The 20,149-nt window shown below is 36.9% G+C and overlaps 1 protein-coding gene across 4 annotated transcripts in view; it reads right to left on the bottom strand.

The window, feature by feature from the left end:
* Positions 1-7,013: 7,013 nt before the first annotated feature.
* mbnl3 (muscleblind-like splicing regulator 3) overlaps positions 7,014-20,149 on the bottom strand; it is a 75,128-nt gene continuing 61,992 nt past the window's right edge. Inside the window, exons 6-8 of one of the 4 annotated variants that reach the window (XM_034181583.1) lie at positions 17,524-17,674; positions 9,941-10,035; positions 7,014-7,930 (exon numbers count right to left, since the gene is read on the bottom strand). In XM_034181583.1, the coding sequence (XP_034037474.1) occupies positions 7,913-7,930; positions 9,941-10,035; positions 17,524-17,674 (264 nt within the window). In that variant the 3' untranslated portion in view covers positions 7,014-7,912. Of the gene's footprint in view, positions 7,934-9,940; positions 10,036-17,523; positions 17,675-20,149 lie in introns of all 4 variants that reach the window. The other 3 variants (XM_034181584.1, XM_034181581.1, XM_034181582.1) reach the window with 3 other exon arrangements.

Here is a 20,149-nt window from a genome sequence, read left to right as displayed (position 1 = left end):
ACCTGTCACTGTGCTCAGACGCTTATAGGCAACAATCAACAGTTAGAGGGCTGTGAACAAATTCACCAGGGTGACTCAGTCCACCACTAGGACAAGTGCCATGGCAGCCAAATCACTGGCTTTAAGAGCAAATGAAGTGCACTAGATGTACAAATCTCCTGCACCACAGCGGTGAAAGGAAGCTGCAAACTTAAGTATTATGTTGGAAAACCAGGGTGTTTGCAATTTTAACAGAATTCCTTTGGAGAATTCAGATGTATTGTTTGTTCCGAATGTCAAAAAATGAGAATACAATTACCAGTCGGAGAAAATGACAAACAAAATTCCAACCCTGCGTGCACGTCTGTGATCATGAGTGTCTGTTTTCTGGATCCTTAGCTTTTTGTTTTATACTCAACAAAAATATAAATGCTACACTTTTTAAAAAAAAAAATCAGGGTCATACACTGCTGGGAGGGAAAAAGAGCTTCTTTTAAAGCTTATTATTCTAGCTGGATAATGCAATGCTGAAGCTTATACTGTAATAAAAAGAGACATATCCTTAAACCTAACAATACATAAATTATTTTTTTCTTAATGATCTTTTATCCATATTTATATTTATTCAAAATAAATTTTGAGTATTCTGACCTATTTATGTACAATAAGTGCAAACAAGGTGAACATCACACATTCAGATACACCTCAACAAGGATTGATGTCACCCAGCACAGCTGGGGCAGGAAGAGACTTCTGGACCAGCTCACGGGCCGAGACTGAGACAGAGGAAAAAGCGCTGCAGCACCTCCAGAATGAGGGAAATGCTGACGTCTTTGATTTCACAGAAATAAATCAAGAATTTAGGTCGTATTCAGTCCAAAAGCCTCTTCACCTCCCTGACAGATAGGTGTTTGCTGTACCCCCCCCCCCCCCCCCCCCCCCAAAAAAACCAACTACAAACAGAAACAATTAAGGTCACACAAAGAAAAAAATGCCTGACTTCCACAAGGGACCTTTGGATTTTTTTTTAAAAAAGTAAGCTTTCAACACAAAATGTTTAATGATGTTGCCATACAGGATAAACTCATTTGACATTCCCTTTGTGAATAAGTTAGTGTTGTGTGTTACTTTAATTAATGTGATAAAAGTCACGATCATGATATTACAAAGGTAGATATGTTGTCATTTTGTTGCCACAGCAACAATAACTTTTACAACATAAACAATGACTCCATCATTGTACACACACATAGATCTTTTTTCCCGCCTCACACAAACTATTAACTATAAATGTTTTCATACCCATACTATGGTTTATGTCAAAAATGGACCATTAATACACATTCCCATATGCAGCTTTCAAATCTTGTTACAGTGACTGTGGAATAAGGCCCTTTGATCACGTCCAGGAAAACTGTGTCCACATGCAGGATCTGTTTACAACGATCAGAGTATTTTGCATATTTCCAAGCAGATATAAGTTATGAGAATAAAAATAAAATGTGGAATAAGGTAAAAGAAACCAGGAAATTATAATAGATAAAAAAAGTTTACAATTATTCCAACAAGCCTGTTTCCCCACCTTGAATGGTCTCATACATAACTCAAAATGTATTTAATTTTCTTTTCAAGGAGCACAATTTATGAATTAAACAGTCTTATTTCTGACCAAACAGCAGTTTACAAAAGTATAATATATGAAGGGAAAAAAAGGAGTAGCATTTTTCACCAATGCAGAATAAGTTCCATTCTGGCTTGCCAACTTAATTTGTAATGAATCTGACTAAAAATACACTGGATCAGAAACTCAGACATTGGTTCCCGTTTGGAAATAGGAAATAGCAGGGTGTGAAGTGGGATCCATGATGACATCATCAGTGGGTGTGTATTATTCTGCCTCTTCAGTACATGTCAAGGTGCACTCAATGGGTCCACAATGGTTGCACCACAAACTGACGCAAAGACAAGGCAGTGTGCTTTACGTCACCTTTGTTCCAGCTCATTCAAGAACATTTTGGGAAATATGTGTAGCAGAGGCTAGAGGGAGGGTTTTTATGTGACTGGACAAAGTTAAACCATCAAAACTGTACAGTGTAGGCAAAATATTTTGCCTACACCTTCTACTTTTCAACACTTCTAATATTTTTTTGCCGACCTGAAGCATTGTAGTGAGTTTACCATAAACATGAAGCGAGCTGCAAAAAAAATTTAAAAAATAATATAAGGGAGTAGGGGGGATACACAGATTTTCTCTATTCTGTATAATTTTGTCATTATTTATAAGTATATTTTGGTCACTGTGGGTAAATAAATAATGGTACCATTGTATTCGAAGTGGGGCTACAAAAACAGTCTGCACAGCTAATTCTGCTCTAACTTTTTTTGAAGAGTGAGTGATATTTCTAAAAGTAGTCATCCACTTACATTAAATATAAATCGATACAACAATACACATTATGTCTTAACACAGTATCAGTGTGGTACTTTTGTGAAGTCAGAAAAAATCTACATATAGCGATCATTACATTTCAACATGCCTATCTTTTAGATGGGTATGTTCAGAGTTTTTGCATTAGATACATTCACAACACCAAAATGATTTCAAATGAACAATGTTCATTGGGAAGTGGCATAAAATCTGCAGCATTTTCAGCTCACTAAATGTGTGATTCATTTTGTGTTTCAACACACCTTTGTATGTAGTATGCACACAACTCAGATTGTTTTAACATTAATAAGACAGCACTGCTGTCCCACAGCAAAAGAAAGACACGTATGTTAATTATTATATGCTAATAATAGTAATAACGTCTGATGCATTAACACTGGTCTGTTCTACATTGACAGTGGTGATTTGAGGAGAGGCACATATGAATACAGATAAATGAGTTCAGCCCAACCCCCAATAATATAACGATAGCATCTTAGATAACTACAGAGCAAAAATCTTATTGATTTTCTCCTAAATGAACCACAACTTTATTCTGTTCTACAGACTCTGGCTGCAATATTTAACAAGTGAGTTTTAACAGAAAGGACATAAAAAGACATTTCATAGTCACAGGACATTTTCAAGTTCTCATCTTTGTCCCTGAAAAGCCGTATGACAAATCTTGTGCTGCAAAATCCTCAATTAAGGAGACACAAACTGCCCCTTAAAAATACACTTTTGCCATTGAAAATGAAATGCTTTCAGAGGATTCATTGTGTTAAGTAGCTCAGATCATTGCATATAGATACCACTGCTTTTACCTACACACATTGGTGAAAGAACCAGGGGTGCAAGTAACAGCAGGAAACGAGTTCATAACAGGAAACAATGTGGCAGCGTTGTCATCAGCTGCAAAAGCGTAAATGCCAATAATAAAAAAAAAAACACATAAAAGATTCTCACAAATATGTTTTTGTTGACTATGACTTCAAATGAGATGAAGAAAAGAGTCAGTTTACGAGATTTGTGGCTGAAGCAACCTGTCATTGTTAAATGGGTCATATTGTACAATTCTCTGGGGGCAACATGCAAAAACAATGTTGTGCAACATTTTTTTTAATTTGCACATGATCTTGGATGTATAAAGAATGAATGTGTGGTGAGAATGTGTAAACCTCAGTGTAATTCAGATTATGTGTACAATTGTTTTTCAGGGCAAATCAAGTCTAATATGCTGTAGTGGAAAATTAAAATAATATAAAACAAAGTCACAGAGTTCACATTTTGTTATCATTAAAATATTATTTCCATTAACACAAAAAACTATATTGATATGTAGAATTTGCCATTCCCAAATTGCACTGTGAATATGAAATTTTATCTGCTCTCTTTTTGTCTGTGAAATGGTCATGCAGAAAGATGGATTGAGACCAATAAATAAAACATACTTTCTTTCCTCCAGCTCTCCAAAGGATGTCTAAATTTCACAGTTGGTGAAATTACACTTCTTCTTTGCTGTTTCTTTTTTACTGCCATGTGTAATAAGATGTGGTGCACACACTGTATTTAAATGCAAATGATTAAATAAGGAAGCATCTACATCTATTAATGGCAAAAGATGGGAGTGGAACAGAGGCACGTGCACTTGCTGTATCAGTCTGACAAAAACAATGGATCTGCACATTTCTGCCTTTGTTCATACACACAGATTTGGTGGTGAATTTACAATTTTATGCATTTGGCCCCAGGTTTTTTAAAGCAGATCTCTCATTGCCAAGTTGTGGCACCTGATTACTTTAGTGGCAAAAAAACAAAACACACACACACACACAAAAAACAAAACAAAAATTGGATACTCTATCCATGCATGATATATTGAGTAATCTGTGGTAATAGTGCCTTTGCAGAATGTTCCCCATTGAGATAGCACTGCAGGTTGTGTTTTTTTTTGGGGGGGGGGCAGAGCAATTTCATTGACCTAAGTGGGAAGGGATCATGCACAGCACTGTGTAGTGGCTGTGCATCAGGGGAGCTGGAGAAGAATAGAATGGCACCCTTGACATGCACAGCGGCACTGCTGAGATGCACAGCTGCACCATGAGATGCACAACAGCACCATGCTGATACACACAGCTCCGCTCATTGCTCTGGCAAAAGCACAATGCAGGTTTGCAAACAGAATGTATAGAGTATTTGTTGCATACCAAACTGGTACCAGACCACACACACCGTGTGTCTATTTTATTTGTTCAGTTGGATTTGTTATTATTTAGTCAGTGCCTTTTGAAACAAATAATGTCCATTTGAATGTGGATTGGGTTGCTAAGTTATTTTGATGTGCCAGGCTACAATGTAAACTAAAATTAAAATACAATGCAGATTGTGTTATTTGTGAAGTGAACACAGAGGTCAGCATGTGTCATTCAAAGACTCACCATTCACTGACCTCTTTAAATCTCCTCTGGAAATATAATATACATCCATATTCCCATTCCACACTCTTCAGCAGAAGACAGTTTTTTGAGATGTTAATGGCTACATTTTTAGCTTTGTAACATGTTGATGTAATCACATTGCATGTTTATTCCTCCTTATACAGTGAGCACACGGTGCTGCGTTCAATGCCACTTGGAATCAGAAGTGATCTGATGCATAATCTTGTATGGCATAATGACACACAACTTTAGACGGCTGTTGTGGACAATCAGGCCCGATTATCTCAGATTTGGAATGTGGAGGTCAATAGGGGCCAAAAATTAGTAATGGGAGACCGGCCTTAAACAGATATTAAAATTTACAGTTGAAAATACCACACAGACATGGAATCAATGCATCTAAAATGATGCATCCTAAAATTAGCTGATGTTTAGAACCAAGAACCATCTAAGAACCATCCTGTTTCTTTTGCTGTTGCTTTAAATGGAAAGGAGCTGTTGGCAAATACTACTTTTGCTTCAAAGAGGGGGTCAATATCAGTGTGTCACACCAAGTGTAGACTGGATCATTGGAAGTTTCTCACAGGGCAAGTAGTCGTTCATTTCAGCTCCAAGTTTTTATTGTAGTAGGAAACTTTCTACATGTACTTTTGTAAATTATAGAACTTTGGAAATGTTGAAGATAAAATCGGAATCATGTGACATAAATACACGTATACATAAAGAGATATCGTTTTGCACATTATGACCCTTTTAAGAATGTCACCACCATGATTAGATATCAAATTATGGATAGAACAATTTTTCAGATTGTTAAACAGCTACCCATCACAACAAAGAAATAATCACTAACCAGATGTTGCAACTCAAGACAGTTTATATAATCTCAAGATTCTCCTCTGTTCCTGATTTATGCTGCCTTCATCTTATGTGGGAAATGTGAAGTGGGAACTGTGTTTAAACTAAATTTAATGAGGCCTCAGTGAAAGACGTTAACTTTGCTTCATCTTCAGTCTCAGATTATTTAAATGTTACTTACACAAATTAAATGTGAATACATCTTAATTTTGTACTGGCATGAAAACATTTGAAATCTTGGCTGTCTCACCAGTGAAAACAAGATCCTTCCTGATATTGTCACTGTGTCAAAAAACAAAACCTGACATATTAAGTTATACATAGATGATAAAACTCCGTGTCTGTACGTGAACTGTTTTGTTTACAGAGAACAGAACAAAAGAGTGATTTTAAAAGTAAAGTGGTTATTTTGTTGATGTGAATGACCACGTTAAAAGCAAGAGTTTTCTATTCAAAATTCTGATTTTCAATTCCCTGTTCATCCAAAAATTTGACTTCCCACTGCAAGATGAACTCAGCAAAGACAGAGAACAAAACTGCCTACTTCAGACAATTTTGTTCTTAAATAAAGAGCCACATTCACAAAACTCTTTCAACTCAAATTTAGTGAGGCAACACAAGCAGTGATATAGTGACTCTTACTTCACAGTCGTACAGGTTTATGTTTGTTGTATTAATTATCAATGTTGCAGCTGTTTCTATTATGATTAGATAATATCAGATACTGAGTATGAAACTACAAGAGTGTTCAAATCAATTTTTAACATTTTTTAAGCAACTTACAAATGATTTGAAGAGGCTATATATATATATATATATATATATATATATATATATATATATATATATATATATATATATATATATATATATATACATACAGAGTACTCTACAAAAGTTTCAGGCACCCCAGAATTAGAATAAAATATAATAAAAACAGTGTTTGATGCCCCTCCCACCACACCATTTTTCTGCTGGCATGTCAACATAGAATCAGTTCCAACAGAAGTGAATATGTGGGCTATATTTTTTACTCCATAATTATAATAATAATAATTTATTTGTACTGGCTAGTAGAATACTACATAAACACAGCTGCAAATAATCATGCGATGTTAAAATGATTGTAAAACACAATAACTCATACTTTAAGTCCTGTTCTTCTCAAAAATAGTTTTGAGGTTCTTATACTCTGATGCGACTTATATACCGAAAAAGTACAGGTAAATACAACCCAATTTTCATATTGATTAAAGTTTAAATTCATCACACATTTCATTTATTTATGAATATTTATCAGGTTTTCATCATTTTTAATGCTTCCATTATGCATGAAATGTGCCTAAAACTTTTGCACAGTACTATATATATGTATATATCCATCCATACACTTCCATGATATAAGCTAAAGTACAGTATTGTATGTCTCTTTAATTGCACATGACATCACGTTTGAGCAATCACTCATTCCAAAAAGAGTGCATGCCAAAAATTGGAAATCCAATCCCCTCTGCTGCCAAGCAGAAAAATCAAAGGCACAAACAAATAGATTACAAAAGACACACTTCTTCAGGTAAGATGAGAGTATGGACCATGAAAAGAACTTGCCTGTCACACATGACACAACTCATTTTGATTAATTATCTTGAAACATAATCATGATAATGAAACACTTTCATGATTTCTGCAGGCCAGTATAAGCTTTGCCTTTGCTCTTGTCAGAACTGCTGTCGTTGGGTCACCGTACATAATAATGGCTCCAATCCCTAAACGGTTGTTTCTGTCAAATGTGTGTGCACGCATAGTTTTCAGCGTTTTTAAGGTGTGGGCATGTATGGCTGTAAAAGAGAAGGAGCTCTATTGCTCAGCCTGAAATTTCCTTCTTGACACATCAGGATAGCTTCTTTAAAGCAGCTATAATATGTCCGGGTTTGTATTGCGTCAGCTAATGCTGCCTCGTGGACTTTCACAACACTCCATTCACTCAGTGTGCACTGTTGTTTAGGCACATATGTGCTGCATTCAGTAAGAAGGCTCCACGGGAGCACACGGGCTTCTGGGGCAGACAGAGGATGGTTGATAGGAGTTTAACTGGGGTTTCGGGAAAGGCTTACAGAGTTTAACCCCATCGGCGCTGCCACCACTAGTTTGGGAACTGGGCAGAAATGTGTTTCCATGGGAACACACTGCAGGTCCACTGGGTCAGCAGTCAGGAGCTCTGTTGGATCTACTGGAAGAGACAGAGAACCGAGTGAGGAAAGGAAGGGACAGCGAATCTGAAACTATTACAAAGATTTACAAAAGAGCAAGCTTCACTATAATACTGATTCATTAGATTACATCAAGCATGAAAAATACATTTCTGGAGCAAATCCAGCATGTGCTAAATGCACACGTTATGATTTGTCATATTATGGCCAAATAAAGTAAAGAACTGTTAAGTTTGTTCCAAAACTGATGACACAAGTGAGTCATCTGAAGGGACTGGAAGGTCTTTCATATTATTTTGTTTACGCCTCACCAACCCCATGTAATGGAGTTGGTCAGGTCCTTAGGAGAAATGTACTGAATTTTGGACCTGCACCAAAATTGTGGCACCACATGTCGAGATAACAACATGAACGGATGAAATCTTACATGGTGTGTTATTTTGGCATTAAAATGATGTAACAGCCTCGTGTGGTATTGAGAACAGGTGTTGGTGCAATTTTGGGACAAGTCTAATATTGATTGATACACTTCCACTAACAATCCATTTTTAGACTGAAGTTTCTACTTTATTATTATATTTTTGTGCAAAATTTAAGAGAAAATATTCTTCCACTCATGTCACCTCAAAGGCTCTATGAAAACAAACAGTGCATTTTATTTTTTGTTTCACCTCCTTATTAATGCTCAAGTTTACTCTGGTGCTAAATGCACTAGTTTGGAAAATTCTGCCATGAAATGAGATGAGTGACGGGTGAGTTCAGAATGTACAGTACTGCAAAAAGGGTTTTATAAGCAGGTCGAAATTTTGATAAAAGTGCAATTGACCACAAAATAAATAAATAAACCCAACCCAGCTAACACGGAATGTATTGCACCTTTGCTCAGAGGTCACAGTGTTGTTGCACAAGAAAAACATTGTTTTCTGTAAATTTCCACCGAGTCTTGTCACATGTGTTTTTAAAATTAGTGGAATGTATGCAAAATAAAATACACATGTAATAATAAATTAAATAATATAGGTGCAAATCCAGCAATAGTCGATTTAAATATGATTCTATCATACATATGATAACATTTGTTTATCGTAGTCCTTGCTCATCAGGATTCCAGGCTTTGGCAACCTTTAGTGTTTTTTGTTGTTGATTTTTTTGTCATATCCACTCAATTTGTCTAATTATTAAGAGGGTGAGTGCAGGGAGTCATTCAAATGAAGTTATAATAACATTACAGCAATATTTTGTCACAATACTGGAGGTAAAACATGTTCACATATTATACATATTTAGATTTATTCATAAATATGTATTTTTTGACATTTTTTCATGGTTTTTTAAAGGTTTGAGGCACATTAAATAAAATGGTTGTTTTGGTAAGTGCAATGCAAATAATAGTAGTAGTAGTAGTAATAATAATAATAATACACAAAACAAGGCATTACTAATATATCCATTTCAACCGTCTGTTTTCATAATACAGTGCACCACTAGGGGTCACTCACGAGAGGCATTTTCAGTGTCAATATTGATATTGGTGTGGACTGAAAAGATGGTAGAGAGAGTGGATTTGCAATGAATGAGGACAACATTGTCCCGATTCATACATTCATACATTATCCTGATTCATACATTAAACTCAGAACTGGAGTTTCCCATGATGCTCTGCATATTTTGGCCTATGTCTACCAACCAATAGGTGGCACATTGTATTGTGAAACTGGGCAATTAAAGCACGGCTAAAGTGTCAGCTATCACTGCCAGCTGACAAAAATGGTGTCCACACTTTACATAAAGCAACAATGAATATGGGACACAGCACAGCATGATATGGTTCAACCCCAAACCGAGACATGTAGACAACACACTGTCCTTAAAACTGGGCCTCATTTGCTCACATTATGATAAGAGCCAAAAGATGACAAAAGATGAAATGTGAAATTACAGGCAAAAATCTGTGCAAATGACTCACAACTTACGGTCAAACTCAAAAAAAAAAAAAAAAAAAAGAGAACTGAAACGAACGAGCAAACCTGATTCGAGGCAGCAGATTCAGCAAAAGGAACATTGGTGACTGGTGTCGAGGCCGACGAAACAGTGGAGGTGGTTGCACCGTGCATCATGGGAACTTTTATTCAGGCGGGGTCAGACGAAAGACAAGAGGATGAGGATGTGGGTGGGGAGGAGGGGGAACAGGAATGATAATGGTTACCATGACAGAATGTAGAGGATAAAAAGTCATGTGATATTGCCAGGATGAATTTGAACAAGTATCGAGACAAATGTCAAATGAAGTAAAAACTAAAATTACTTATTTATTTGGGGCGCAAGCCACTAGTAACAAAATGAACAAACAGGTTCACCAACAAATGGTGACTGACCAAAAAAACAAAACAAAACAAAACAAAAAAAACAAGAAGAAGGTAAAACACAGTCATACAATCTAATCAGAGTAGAATATCTGATAATTGTATTCAGGTGGACAGACACATGCATGGAAGGAGCAAATGCTTCAAAAGACATTTAACTCTTATGCACAAACATTTTTGCGACTTTCTTCCCATTCATGTTATTGTAGAACTTAACATGGCAAGAAGAAATGTTAAGTGCAGGTTTGTGTAGATTCTGAAGCATCTGATTTGGGTCAAAGTGAGCTGGAACATTCTGACGAAACTAAACTGAACTACCAGGCGGACGGGCAGGTTTTTCAAGTGCCGCAAAAGATAGGATGGCGGTTTACAGCGAAGTCTCTCTGCCTTTTTTTTCTCTGACCGACATTATCTGTCCTGCCTGCATATTTATGTACATATGTGTACACGACAAGCATGCACACACTGACAAACAGGAGATGGGCATGATTATTTTTTTGTTTCATACAAACAAAAAGCAGACATGCAGATGAGAAAGGCAGAATTGTCACAAGAAGGAAGGCAAAAACCCTCAACGTATCTAGTAAGCGCAAACTATCAAATGACCTTAAAGTAGGGTTGGTTATCTTTTTTTGGGCTCTGCCAACAAAGTTGGGTAGATGTTACATTTTTGCCCATTTGTTTGTTTGTTCGTTTGTGAACAAAGATTTTTCATATATAGTTATGAAATTTTTACTTAAGATTCATATCCTCATAGGCAAGAACTGATTAAATTTTCAATGTCACAGGTCAAAGGTCAAAGTCAGGAAAAATCATGCAAAAATTGGAAAAATCCCTATCATTAACATTAAACAAAGTTTCAGAAATTCATAACTGTCAAAAAAGATAACACTTCTTTCATATTTAACAGCGATATATATATAGGATGGCATCCTTTATCACCCGACAAGTTTGATCTGGATCTGATCCAGATTACAGATTTTGTGGCCATTTAAATTTAACATTGAAAACCCCATTTAATGAATATATTACCTTATATCTTAATCGAAAATGTCTCAATCACTCTATTTGAAAGTGAGGTACAGACTGGCACTCACTATCACCTGACAAAGTTTGATCCAGATCTGATCCGGATTGTGGATTTTGTGGACATTTGAATTTAATGTTGAAAGCCCATTTGGTGTACATTTTGCATTATATCTCAGTCAAAAGTGCCTCAATCACTCTCGTTTGTGACAATGAGGCGCAAACTGGCACTCTCAATGAATAGATTAAGTTTGATTCATATCTGAATTGCTGATTTAGCGGTTATTTGATTTTAACACTGAAAAGCCATTTTGATCTATATTTGTATTATATTATGAAAACCTCTTCTAACAGGACTTTGACCTTGAAAATTTTTTCCAATTTAAGAATTTGCGGAATTGGAAACTAGTGTTGGCGGAGGTTTGTGCTCTACGAGTGCAGTGGTTATTTTTTTTTTTTTGCAATACTGGTGTTAATCAATACTTTTAAAATGGTGCTGGTGCCTAAACACTTTCAGAACCATTATCTTTTAACTTAATCAAAAAAGATAAATATAAAAAATGGTAGCACGACTGTTCAATATACTAAATAATGTATTTTTTTAATTGTCAAGGCAAATCTGAATGTCAAATTGATGAATATCTTAACAGCTCCACTGTGTAGGATTTATTGTTTTATTAGCAGAAATTTAATATCAAATTCATAATCATCTGTCCATTACTGAATGACTGCCTGCAAAAACAGATCAATGTGATCTGCAAAAACAGATCAATGTGATTATCTTAGAATGGGCACTGCATGTCTAAATGGGAGCGGGTTCACTCACGGAGGCCGCCATGTTGCAGCACCATTTTTGATACAGTAGCCCAAAAGGGACATACCTACAAGTTATTCACATTTGGCAGCATGGTTGGCCGGAAGAGTGAAGAAAAAAAGAAGAGGACTCAGTAGCTGCTCTCGCGTACACTGTCTACTGGTTGCTTGTGCAGGATAAGTTTGAGAAACCGTCATGAATCCTGATCAGCAAAAAAAGCAACAACGTGAGGGTAAATGAAACTGCGAAGGGTGAGGACGTAACAGAATTTGCAGCATTACCACTAGATGACAGTCAACCCTACAAACTTCAGCTTTAATAAGTATGTACATGGGAATAAATACACAACATCTTCACATAAATAAAGCCAAACCCAATTACAATCATTTTACACTACATTAGTAAAAGCAATAAGCAGTCACGAGGTCCGGTCAGGATTGGGAAAATGGACTGCAGCCGCCCGACGCTGCATGCACCACACCACAGAACCTGTATAATAATGAGGAAAAATGAATACCTGCAGCAACTCAGACATATGGGCCATTCACATTTGGATAGACTATTTACTGCTTTGCCTTACTTTACATTCTCAAGCCTCACGTTAATACGTAACCAACCGGATTAATTTGCAAGTCATTTATGAAACTTGTGGATGCGTTGGGATTTCAGCAATGCATTCAGGATTAGCACATTAGTGGAAATACCCTTGATTTGGTTCTCACACGTGGCCTTGCTGTCACGAACATTTACATTTTGCCTCTTGTCTCGGTGGTCTCTGACCACTCATTTATTAGGTGTGCATTTATGTTGCCACGTTTAGTGGACCGAAAGCCTTGTCTATTTCTGCGGCGACGCATTAATCCCTCAACTATGACTGAACTCGAAGCCAGACTGCCTGAAATTTTGGCTTCAGGGTTGGAGAATATTCAATCAGTGGATAGTCTTGCGGATGGCTTGAATTCAGCACTCAAGGCTACACTGGATAAGGTTGCGCTTCCTCTTTTAAGGCCACGCCTTCCCAAGGCACTTGGTTCAATTATTACTTGCGTGACCTTAGGCAGAAGGCTCGAGGTTTGGAACGGAAATGGCGTAGTTCTAAATTAGAGGTGTTCCACCTTGCATGGCGTGATGCTGTCTTAGATTATAAGCATGCACTACTGGCTACAAAGCGGCCTATTATTCTGATTTGATCAATAAAACAAGCATAACTCAAAGTTTTTGTTTGAAACTGTAGCATTTCTCATTCATTCCCTTTTCAGCACAGGACTCCTTGGACTATTTCCAGAAGAAAATTGAGGATATTAGGTTGAGCATATCTCAGCAGGCTTTGGTCCAACCACTGCATACTGCTATGGATGTGGATGTGCCCACTGAGGTGTTACCCACATTTACAGAGTTTGATGGTATTTCGCTAGGCGCACTGACGAAGCTCATGACGTCTACTAAAAGCACAACCTGTTTACTTGATCCTATCCCAACAAAACTGTTTAAGGACCTGTGGCCCATTCTTGGACCAACTGTGATGGAAATTATAAATCTCTCATTAACTTCTGGATCTGTTCTTAAATGTTTCAAGTCTGCAGTAATTAAACCATTACTTAAGAAATCCAATCTCGACCCTAGTGTATTGAAGAATTATAGACCGATATCAAATCTATCATTTTGTTCTAAAATCCTGGAAAAAGTGGTTTCGCGACAGCTCGCGGACTACCTCACTGAGAATAATCTTTTTGAGCCACTGCAGTCTGCTTTTAAAAAGTATCACTCCACAGAGACAGCCCTTAGTAAAGTAGTGAATGACCTTTTGCGAGCAATGGACTCAGATACCACTACATTCTTGGTGCTGCTGGATCTTAGTGCTGCGTTTGACAACGTGGATCATCATATTTTACTCAACAGGCTGGAGAATCACTTTGGGATTACTGGAACTGCTCTTGCATGGTTGACGTCATAACTGTCCAGTCAGTCTTACTGTGTATTGTGTAATGGCACCTCCTCTGATCGTAGGGACATGAAGTTTGGGGTTCCGCAGGGATCTGTTTTAGGACCCCTGCTTTTTTCCCTTTATGTAGCACCCCTTGGGAATATACTGCGGTGCTTTGGGATTCCCTTTCATTGCTATGCTGATGACACTCAATTGTACATGCCAATAACTGCTGGTAATCTCATTCACATAAAATCTTTGGAAGATTGCCTTGCATCAGTAAGAAGTTGGATGTCTAATAACTTCCTGCTTTTGAATTCTGATAAGACTGAAGTTATGGTTCTTGGTTCAGCGAGGTATCGGCATCAATTTGATCAGCTAGCACTTAGCTTAGGTTTGTGTGTTATACATCATAAGGATAAAGTGAGGAACCTTGGAGTAATTTTTGATCCTACGTTGTCCTTTGATCTCCACATTAGAGACATTACGAGGACTGCTTTCTTCCATTTGCGAAATGTAGCGAAGATTCGTCCCATCCTGTCTATGGCTGATGCTGAGACTTTGATTCATGCATTTGTCTCTTCTAGACTGGACTATTCTAATGCTCTATTTTCTGGCTTACCGCAGTCCAGGATTAGGGGTCTTCAACTGGTTCAAAACGCTGCTGCCAGACTTTTGACACAAAGCAGAAAGTTTGACCATATTAAGCCCGTTTTGGCATCCCTGCACTGGCCCCCTGTTCCTGCAAGATCGGATTTTAAAGTACTGTTATTAGTTTATAAAATTGTTCATGGCCTTGCACCTCCCTATCTGGCTGACCTGGTAAGCCCCTATGTACCAGCTCGGGCCCTGCGTTCTCAGGGTGCAGGACTTCTGTGTGTTCCCAGGGTGAATAAAAAGTCTGCCGGTCACAGAGCTTTCTCCTACCGTGCCCCAGCTCTGTGGAACGATCTCCCGGCACACATTCGGCAGTCGGATACTGTGGAGACTTTTAAGTCACATTTAAAGACTCATTTGTTTTCCCTGTTTTATCAATAGTGTTATGATGTGTTTTTATTTTTGTATTCTTTTATGGTTGTCTTTCTTTTATGGTCGTCTTTTTATTGTGTTTTAAATGTTTTGTTTTTTTTTTAATGTTGTGTGAAGCGCCTTGAGACAATTTCATTGTGAATTGGCGCTATATAAATTAATAAATTTGAAAATTTGAATTTGAACCACCAACATGGCACCAAAATCTGCATTGTGATACGGTCAGGTAGATACCAATGGCAGAGGAACCAGCGCACGAACAGTTTTGGAGCCCAACCCTCTCAGTCAGTGGAACATACAATAATAACTGTAAAGGAACTTTTTAAATTGTAAGTACTGCTCACAAGTTTTCCCAAAGGTGATCATTGCAAAGATCGCCTCAGGACGAAAAGCGCACACTTGTCCTTGACACATCTGCCTGATCAGCACATTAGTCTTCTCCTTCATGTGGTTTTGAACTGGCTAATTTTTTTTTACAGTGTCTGCAAAGCCAACACTGGCACTAGAGCTGCAACTAATTATTTTTGTAATTGATTAATCTGTTGTTCACTTTTTAAATTAATTTAAGAACTGTTTTTCCAGTTAATCTATTGATTATTTTCAGACTTTTAGCCATGTCAAGTGCTGTGCCCACATTCATTAGACTTAAAAATGGATGAACACTTTTAAAATATTTTGTACACTTCCTAAGCTATTTATTGTTCATTTATTATGAACTATTTATTGTGCTTGCAGGTTTTATTTCCACTGTATGCTATATGTGATATGTGTGTGTGGATAGTTGATCTGGATGCACACTGACGCTCTTCACATACAACATTCCTAATGGAAAAATATTCTCTGAGAAAAAAAAAAAAAAAGAATCATTTGATTAATCCTTTGGTTACTTTACCAGTAAATCATAACCATAAATTCTACCAATAAATTTCAAACTTATTTTATTTTGCCATAAAACCTATTAAGAAATAATAAAAATAACAATAACAATAATAAAAAAACAAACAAACAAACATATAAAGGATTATAAAATGGCAGAAATGAAAACGGTATCTGTGGGAAAAATATAAATTAAGAAAGAAAATCTTGCACAGAGCTTTGTCTCTTCCTGACAAACAAAACAACACAGACAACTAAATTGCGCCTTATATTATACGGCCGCAATTTATTATTCTTTTTAACATCAATTAATCTGCTGATTATTTGGATTAATCAGTTATGTAGTTCTTTGGTTCTTAAATGTCAATCAGTGTTTCCAGAAGCCCAAGATGTCGTGAAATGTCTTATTTTGTCCAGAACCCAAAGATATGAGAAGAGGAGGAAAGGAGATTTGTTCTCAAAACAATTAATCCATTATCAAAATAGCTGCAATTAAATTTCATAATTGATTAATCATTGCAGCTCTAGTTGACAGGAATATATCGATAGTGGGAGGAAACTCATGCAAACACGGAAAAAATGCAGACGTCCACACAGACAGGAACCAAACCCACCACCTTCTTGCTTTGTGGCAGCACTGCCAATCACCACTGCACCATCCTGCCCATGAAAACGAAGTAAAATGCAAACTGAACCTAAAACTAATTGTACATAAAGCTGATTGGACATAAAGCAGTGATGGCCAGAGGTTTAGTGAAGCAGGCTTATGACAAAGAGGATCAAAGATTCAATTCCCTGATGCCAACAGGAAAATCGCTAAGGTGCCCATGAGCTTGAGTTCTGTACTTTTTGTGTGGGTGAAAGTTATGCATGACTGTAAAGCATTTTGATCGTCTGCATCAGATGGAAAAGGGACATAGAAATGCAGACCATTTACAAAATGTAAAGCTAATTAAAACATTAAGCTTAAGTTATAAAAAAAACAATGAAAAACCCAAAAGTGAATCTAAAACCCAATAAGAAGTTAAATAATCGTAAAACAGAAGGAAGCTAAAACATGAATAATTGCATCATCAGAATTTTACAGACTTCTGCTGTTCAAAGCACTTCAAATAAAATAATAAAACATGAAAATATAGCCTAAATAGTAAAATCATCAATAACTAATCTCACTCAGCCATGCCAGTCTCATAGAGATAAATGTGTAGCGCTACGATGCAGTGAATGGTCCATAAGTTTAAGTTCTACAAGCAGAAACCTCTTTTGTTGTTCGTGGTACTTCTGTTGTGCTGTGAAGCTTTGCAGTGCACCTGTGTTTTTTTGGGGGTGTGTTGTGTGAATTTACAGCATTTTTGATACGTCTACTTGTTGAATGAATGCACTTTTTGTGTGTGTGTGTGTGTGTAAGGTTTTCTGCATTTGCTAGTGTCTGAATTTAGAAGTGTTGTGGCTTCTGTTAGCCGCTGTACCAAGCTGATGTTGGATTAAATTATTTTACGTTACTACACGTCACTATGCTGTCTGTCCATTTTACTGCCTACCGTAACATCTCGGTGTCTGACGTTTGCACAGACTCACCAGTGTGGATGAAGGCCGGCTGCTGAAGCTGCATGTTAGTCAGGGTTTGCTGGTAGTGGAACACACTGGGGTTAAAGACTGCAGCAGATCCATTACTCTTCTCTAAGACGGGCCTCTTTGGTAGCGTCTGCACGGCTGATGGTGGCAGAGACTTTCCATCAAAAGAAGCAAAGGGGAAAAAACAGAGTAACCCAAGGGAGAAATACACATCTCTCAACACAACTGACTGATCATCGCAGTGCAGAAAGACATTAGCTACATAAAAAAAAACTGCATTTGGAAACGTTACAGTATCTCTGAGTAAATACACTGTTATTTCTGTAAATGCTGAAAGAAACCACAAGAGGACGCTGCATCTAAAATCAGAAAAGACCAGAGCAGAATCATAAGAACACAGCCCATCAGAAAACAAGCATAAAAGTATATATAGCAAAAAGCTGTCACGTTTTATTTCATTTCAGATTTACATCATGTACAGTGTTGTTTAAAAGTTTTAGGCATCCTATAATCTTGATTATCAATTAAATGTTCAGTGCCTTCCCCCATTAGTTCTTTTTATTTATTTTTTATTAAAGAAACTAACCACTAACCTATTATAAAGTTACATCCATAAAACAAAAAAACTATTTTCACTGTAGATATATAACCCAGCTGAGGACAACATTAAGACAGCAAGGTGATCATTTACAGGTAAAATCACTAAAAGCATGAGTAAATGCAACTCCATTCTAAACATAAGTTGCAAACCACCCCCACCCCCCAAAAATGTAGTTTTTCCATCTAAAATACTACACAGATAGCAGGTTTCTATATTTTTCAACAAAAATTAGGCATAGCAAAGTTGTCTAGAACTTTTGCACAATGCCATACAGTTAAAATATTGAAACACTGAGTTTAATTTAAGTTCTACTGTCAACAGTTTCCACAAATTGTGTAATGGGTAGTTAAAAGCAAGAACAGTTATGTCCACCAAGGACGTAATAAAATCACTTGCGTTTATTTATTTATTTGTCGGTCTATCTGACTTTTAGCAGGATTACGTCAAAACTACTGAACAGATTTTGACTAAATTTTCACCACAGATAGATATTAGGCCACAGAAGAACCCATTAAATTTTGGAGGTAATTGAAATCCAGATCCGGATTCTGGATCAAGTTTCACTTTATATAGGCTTTGAAGGATTACTGTTAGAAGGATTACGTCAAAACTACTACATGAATTTTGACGAAAGTTTCAACACAAATACATATTAGGCCATGGAAGACTCCAATACATTCTGGAGGTGATCTGGATCCGGATCTGGATTCTGGATCAAGATTCACTTTATGTAGGCTTTGAAGGATTATGTCAAAATTACTTCACAAATTCTCACCAAATTTTCATCACAGATACATATTAGGCCATGGAAGACTCTGCTAAATTTTGGAAGTGATCCAGATTCAGATGCGGATTCTGGATCGAGATTTACCTTTGTATAGGCTTTGAAGGATTTGTTCAAAGTAATTCACAGATTCTCACCAAATTTGCACAACAGATAGATTATTAGGGCATAGAAGATTTCACTGAATTTTGGAGGTGGTCCAGATCCGGATTGGTGGACGTCAGAAATCTTTGATTGCTCTTATTAAAAATATTTTCACTTAAGAAATATGTATTTCAAGTAAACTGTAAACACAAAGTTTATAGGAAGTGCACAACAAACTTCATTTACTTTTTTGAGTGTAAAATATAAAAACTGTCATTATAAAGCTAAATTAGCTTTCAATTAACCCGAAATTGCATCCTCTTGTAACTGCATGTCTCACTTTGTTTTCTTAAAAATAAAGTTTGTCTCCCACAGACTTTGTAGGCATATCCACAGAGTTTGGAGCACATCACTGGGTATGTCTCACAAGTTCAGCTATGACCTTCTGTGACATATGTTAGGAGACACTAAGGAGACATTTCAGGGGTAAATTTTGGTTCCAGCAGAAGTGTATCATCTTGCAGGGCAAAATTGTTGAACTTTGAAGAAGTTTAACATGAAACCTCAATTTCTGTATTTTACTGGAAAAAATGATTAAAACAATTTTCCTGACCCCTTTAAACTCAAACTCCATTATCATCAAAATCCCCAAACAAAACAACTTCATGCCCAACTGTGTTTTTTTTAAATTCTGAAATAATAAATGTTGTGTATATAACACACTGGCACTATTTGCTTTTGTCAAACTGTTTGCTACGTACCTACGATGCAGAATTATTTATTTTTGTCCTTGTTTACTGGGGGTATGTCAAGAAGTCCAGGTCACAGGTGATTGGCTTCACAAATAAATTTATTTCTCCACATTCCCAATGAACAAACAACACACTGGCCACATAACAACTCTAACACGAGTGCACAAACCAGGATGACCATATCATAGATATTAATTATGTGCACCCAGCATGCACAGTATTTATTTGGGCTATGGCTATGTGCAGGGATCTCTGTCAGCAACAGACAGGTCACCCGAGTGTAGGAAGGGTACTCCAAATGAAAACAAAATTATTTAGGTATTTCTAGCGCTGCCAACCGTCCCGCATTAGGCGGGACAGTCCCAGTAGTTACGCTTCATGCCCTTGGCGCTCGCGGTGTCCCACAAT

The sequence above is a fragment of the Thalassophryne amazonica genome, chromosome 11 (genome assembly GCF_902500255.1).
Source record: "Thalassophryne amazonica chromosome 11, fThaAma1.1, whole genome shotgun sequence".
Taxonomy (NCBI): Eukaryota; Metazoa; Chordata; class Actinopteri; order Batrachoidiformes; family Batrachoididae; genus Thalassophryne; species Thalassophryne amazonica.
This window is presented reverse-complemented; position numbering and strand designations above follow the sequence as displayed.